Source organism: Panicum virgatum, chromosome 1N (genome assembly GCF_016808335.1).
Source record: "Panicum virgatum strain AP13 chromosome 1N, P.virgatum_v5, whole genome shotgun sequence".
NCBI lineage: Eukaryota > Viridiplantae > Streptophyta > Magnoliopsida > Poales > Poaceae > Panicum > Panicum virgatum.
Genome location: NC_053145.1, coordinates 43,245,190 through 43,251,043, shown reverse-complemented (window position 1 = coordinate 43,251,043; position 5,854 = coordinate 43,245,190). Strand labels below are relative to the sequence as shown.

Below are 5,854 nucleotides of genomic sequence, written 5' to 3'. Positions count from 1 at the left end.
AGATAGTGAAAATTAGTTATTGGTGATCTTGTTTTAATGTTTACAACTTTTATTTATATTTATTTGTACATTCTCAGTGACTATTGAACTATATTTTTTATGAGTCATAAAATGTGAAAAAAAAGAAAGATAAAAGAGTCTATTGATGTGTACGTGTTGACTCAATTTTACCTCACTTGATAACTCGGCATGCCACATAAGACCAAGGATAAAATTGAGCTCAAATGAAAGTATGAGGACTAGATTGGTTAGTTCTGTAATTGAGAGGAGAACTTGAACCTGAGTAAAAGTTGAGGGATCAAATTAGTTGTTTCGCCAATTAAGAAGGGAGCAGAGCTCATGCCGAATCTCCTGACTGACAGCAATTTTCAATAATATTTGCTACAAGTAATGTCACGAATACAGTCAATTAGAACAATACCCTGCGATGACATTCCCTACAAACACAGGCTGCTCGGCAATAAAAAGTTCCGAATTAAACAAATACTCCCTTCATATATGATTTAGATGTCGTGCTGGGCGCGTGGGGGATTTTGGCAAAGGACACCGTTCGACAGATACGGGCGAGATTTGGACATGTTTGCCCCTAGCGTTTCGGCTGTTGTTCGGCACTGGCCACCCTCAATGCTGATTTTACCTTCGCCCGTTAGTTTCGCTTCCCAGCGGTCGATTTTTCAACGGTGCTCACATGTGGCGGGGCCCACCACCCACTACCTCTTTATTGCTGCCGCTCTGGATCTAGATCCCGCAGCGCCCACGCCATTTTCTCTTTCCTCCGCAGCCCCCACGCCCTTTCTCATTCCTCCGTTCCCCCTCAGATCCACCCCCCCGCGCCCTTCCCCTTCCTCTTGCATCCGGCCCGGTGGCGGCTTTTTTTTTTAATTTTCTGGATGCAAAGTTTGTGTAAAAAAATTCTCAAATTAAAAAAATTACCGAAGTTCTTTTGTTTCTTGGATGCAATTAGTTTTTACCTTGAGTTTTTATATTTGGATGCAAAAATATTTTACCTAAAATTTTGGTTTTGGACGCAAAATTTTCCTCTTCAATTTTTCTCAATTTGCTTCTAAAATTTTTCTCTCTGCAATTTTTCTCAATAAAATTTTTCTCATCAAAATTTTATGTCTCTTTTTTCTCAAATTTTTTTAGGAAAAATATCCTAAAATTAGAAAATAACAAAAAACTTACTAAAATATGAAAAAATTGAACGGTCGGAAAATCGACCGCAGGAACCTCTCCCTACGGTCGATCCTAGACTAGAATGCCTCCTGGCCACCCGTTCCGCGCGTTGGTCATCAAAGCAAGCTGCCCACCAAGCCTCAGGACAAGCGCGGCCCACTAACCTGCTGGTGAAAGGAAAAAAAAAGTGCCCACTAGGAATCGAACAAGCTGCCCATATCAATCAAGCTACATGCGTTTTAATATTTATAATGCACCCGACACCGTATTTAATATGGGCAAACAGAAAAATTAATATCTAATTAATCACTTTTTGTTATGCACAATCATATCCTGGACGGCTTCTAAGGTCATGTTTAGGCCCTGTTTAGATCCCAAAACCCAAAATGCAAAGTTTTTGTAAATCGCTTGCATGGTGTACTAAATGTAGTCGAAAAATAAATCGCATTACACAAATGGACTGTAAATCGCGAGACGAATCTAATGAGCTTAATTAGGATGTGATTAGACACTAAATTATTACAGTAATGCTACAGTAAACATACTCTAATAATGGATTAATTAGGCTCATTAGATTCGTCTCGTAGTTTACAGACGAGATCTGTAATTAGTTTTGTGATTAGTCTATATTTAATACTTCAAATATTGAAGATTCTTTTCCAAAATTCCAAAAATCCAAAATGCAAAGTTATATAAACAGGATCTTAGTTCCCAAAAATTTTCAAGATTTCTCATTATATCGAATTTTTGGACACATGCATGGAGCATTAAATGTAATTTAAAAAACAACCAATTGCACAATTTAGCTGTAAATGATGAGATAAATTTTTTGAGTCTAATTAGTCCATAATTGGACACTAATTACCAAATAAAAACAAAAATGTTACAGTAGCCGAACCAAAAAAAAATATCGCGAACTAAACAGGCCCTATACGGAAGGGAGTATCAGCTATCTGGATCCAGAAAGAAAAAAACAAGCCTTCGGCTCTGAACCTCCGACCCATTACGCATGACACAGAGAATTGACAGTGGTGAGGCAGAATGGCGCATGACAAAGTTCAAATTCAAATCGAACACCTGGTGAAGGTCCCATGTACAGGAATGGCACAAGCTGCTCCGGCCGACGACCATGAGCAGGGCAGAGACAACCAGAGCTAACTAGAGAAGACAAAACTGTTCATGTGGGATGTGGCCGACACTACGTGAACGGACACACCTACTCCACCGATCGATCCGATGCCCCCCGATGCCACGTCCGCAGCCAGCACAGGCGGTGACGGGTGGCGCCGTCACCGCCGAACCAATGGCTAGTCGGCTTCGCTCCCTTTGGGCCTCCTCTCGTGCCGGCCGTTCCAGCAGCTGCAGGGCGTGACGTCGGCCACAAGCCACGCCCACCACCGGCGGCCAGTAGTGACGCCCTCAGCCGCGGCCCGCGGCTGCGACCGGACGCCCCCGAGGCAGGACACCTTGGGCGAGCCCGGCTCCACCAGGCGGTCCGCGGCGGCCTCCCCGGCCGCGCACACCCTCGCGCGGCCGCCGAGGCGGCACGGAGAGCGGCGCCGCCTACCGTGCTCCCGCGCGGCTTTGCCCGCCGCCTTGGGCGCCAGGCCGCCGATGACCACGGCCACCGCCCTCGGCGCCGGCGGGGCGGACGACGGCAGCGAGCTCCTCGCGGCGGCGGCAGCGGCCACGCTCCGGCGCGCAGCGCACTTGGGGTTGGCGCCGGCGCCCTTGGTGGAGTCGTCCCGCTCCAGCACCGCCCCGGCGCCGACGTCGCTCCAGTCGATGTCCTCCCCGATCCTCAGCCGGAGCGACTGCGCGGGGGCGTACGGGTCTCCGTCGTCGTCGGGCTCCTCGCCGGCGCCGGAGCCAATGTCGGACATCGTGATGTCGCGACGGCACGCGGCCTTCAACTCCTCGCTATCGCTATCGCCGGCGGCGGCGCCATGGCACGAGACGAGGGTGTCGAGGTCGAGCGGTGGCATCCCCGCGGCTCTACGTGGCCTACTCTTTGGCTGGGTGTGTGTTTTGTGTCTCCAAGCACAGGCAGTAGGGCAGCTGGGTACGGTTTTGAAGAGGTGGTGTCGTGTCGCGGCGGCGAGGGGTAGAAGGGGTATCTTGCTTGAAGCTGCCGGGGATCGGAGGCGCGCCAGTGGTTTGGAGGTCGGGATTTGAAAAGGCGACAGGGGTTGGGTGGGGGCGGCTTATTAGCTTAATCTAGGGGTTGGCTGGTCGCTTTGGAGTAGTAATTTAAACCTGTGCTTCGATTGGATTGTGCTCCCGAGAAGAACCTTGCCGCATGCTCTTGCGCTTGTCTTGTCCGAGCTAAGCTAATCGAGTTTGGTTAACTCAGGCACTCAGCTGCATGACAGCGCGAGCGATCGCCTACCAGCCTACTAAACGAGGTTTAGTAGGAGTGGTGTACTACTCCAGTTCGTAGTTTGACAATCGGATGGGTCCCGGGCGCGCGGAAGGAGGAGGAGTGTGCTTGGTGCTTGACGCCACCAGCCGCGGTTCATCGAGACGAGGATCGATGAGCAGCAGAAGCTTCCCTTGCCTTCGGGACGCGCCGTTTCAAGTGAGGTGGTCTTCTTTGAATTGGCTGGGTGCTTAGCATACTCCACGGTTTTCGATTGAGGTACTTCTTTTCGACAAACAATGGTGTCCATTGTGTGAAGGCTAAACGGAGTTATCATGGAACAAATCGGGTCATAAGACGCGGATGGAACTCATGCTTTACTACGTCGATAGACCAAAAGCTCTGCAAACTAATTTTTAGAGTACAGCAAGTCACCGATACAATTTGACAAAATATGCAGTTCCAAGGATTAGGAAAGTACATTATACAGAAACGAGTAAAAATTTCGAACGTGCCTCATAAACAAAGTTATTTTAAAAATAAAGACATTTAAATGGTCATGCATGGCCGAATAGGACACAAATTACATCACAGCACATAATTCCAAAATGCAGGAATAATTCACAAACAGCTTATTTCCAAAAAGGCATAATAGCCAAATTCATCCATAAACTATCTCTAAGGATCGGGGGCTCTAACCTAAGAGGGGGAGGGGGTGAATTAGGCACTAATAAAACTTAGATCTATGGCTCCAACTAGTTTGCACAAAACTTAAACTAAAACATGCTATCTAGATGTGCAACTAGGTTGTTCCAGTGTGAAACCCCTATCCCAAAAGAGTTTAGCAGCCTATAACCTTTCCTATCAAGAAACTATTCTATGAAAGTAAAGGCACACAAATTACTAGTATGAAATGCGGAAGCTTAAAGAGCGGGATAGGAGATAGCAAACTCTTGACGCGTGTGTTTACCCCGTGGTTCGGTTAGCCATAAAGGCACACCTACATTTACGTTGTTGTAGCACTCACTAAGAGTATTGCTACTCGGCCACCAAGTCTCTTCCGTGAACACAATCACGGTCACCTTGGCCCCGGGTTCCACTAAGGAGCTTCTCCACAAATGATGGGGGTCTCCACGTCCCCCGCACAAAGTGTCGTCGCCGCTCCACACCAAGTCGGAGGGTCGATGACGTTGCCGGTGAGCTTCACGCTCCAAGGTGCCGGCGCACCAAGCTCTTGTTTTGGTTCACTAGAGAACCACAGGACAAAGGCTCAAGGCCTTGCAATCACACTCATTAAGAGCTAATCTAGCACTCACACTTTACAAAGCTAGTGCTATAAGCTAAGTATATGATCTATGAGCTCTTGTATGGCTTGGAGATGTTCTTGGATGTGTATATGGTGTCTTGGGACTCCAGCAATCTTCAAATGGCCGGGGTGAGGCGTATATATAGGCCACCAAGTCTTGTAGCCGTTGCTCCAACGGTCAGTTGAAAATCTGCGTATTATCGGAAGAACCGATGCCTCTGGCTGAGGTAGCGTCGGTTCTTCCGGTCACTCATAACCCGAAGTAGCCGTTGAACTCCTGACAGCTGACGCAGTGATCACCGGTTGAACCGATGCTTTGTACCGATGCATTACCGGTTCATCCGGTGCTTAAGAATCTTCTCCTGGGCGCTGAAGTCATTGCACCGACGCAATACTCCGATGCATCGTCAGTTGAACCGGTGCTGAAGAATCTTATCCTGGGCTCTTGACATCGTCTCTGGAGCATAGGACGCCCAATGCACCGATGCCCCTTTTTGACCCATCGGTTCATCCGGTGCCCATAAGCTGACTTGGCTTTGATTCTCTTCTGTACCAGAATTCCATAGCGTCGGTTCTTCCGACTACCATCGGATGCACCGATGCCCTTGGCGTCGGTTCTTCCGGTGCTTCAGGCCGAAGAGCTTTCAGGGCGCTGCCCTGAGACCCGCGAGGGGCGACTCCCCCTCAACCCCCGTCCGCTAACCGGGTAGCGGAACCCCCGTAGGGGCGGTCCTTCGGGCCTTGCTACGCCTATCTTTTCTTTCTCTTTGTCATCACTTGAACCTAAAAGCCTGAGAATGGTCATCTTAACAATCATGTTAGTCCAAGTGTTGTGTTGTCATTCGATCACCAAAATCACTTGAAATGGCATAAATGGTGCCATGTTCCTTACACTATCGTGCATGGCTAAATTTCGTCCCTCAACTATGAAAACGTCAAATTCAATCCCTAAACTATCCTAATCCGCCCAACTTTGTCCTTGAATCCGACGTGGCAAGCCACGAAGGCTTCTC

General features: G+C 48.4%; 1 protein-coding gene across 1 annotated transcript; it reads right to left on the bottom strand.

The window, feature by feature from the left end:
- Positions 1-2,205: 2,205 nt before the first annotated feature.
- Positions 2,206-3,321, bottom strand: LOC120654095. The gene has a single exon (XM_039931671.1). The coding sequence runs from the start codon at positions 3,159-3,161 to the stop codon at positions 2,484-2,486; it is 678 nt and encodes a 225-aa protein (XP_039787605.1). The 5' UTR covers positions 3,162-3,321; the 3' UTR covers positions 2,206-2,483.
- Between the last annotated feature and the right edge of the window lie 2,533 nt (positions 3,322-5,854).

Coding starts and splice junctions, on each gene's coding strand:
- LOC120654095 (XM_039931671.1), bottom strand. CDS start 3,161: ATGCCACCGCTCGACCTCGACACCCTCGTCTCGTGCCATGGCGCCGCC.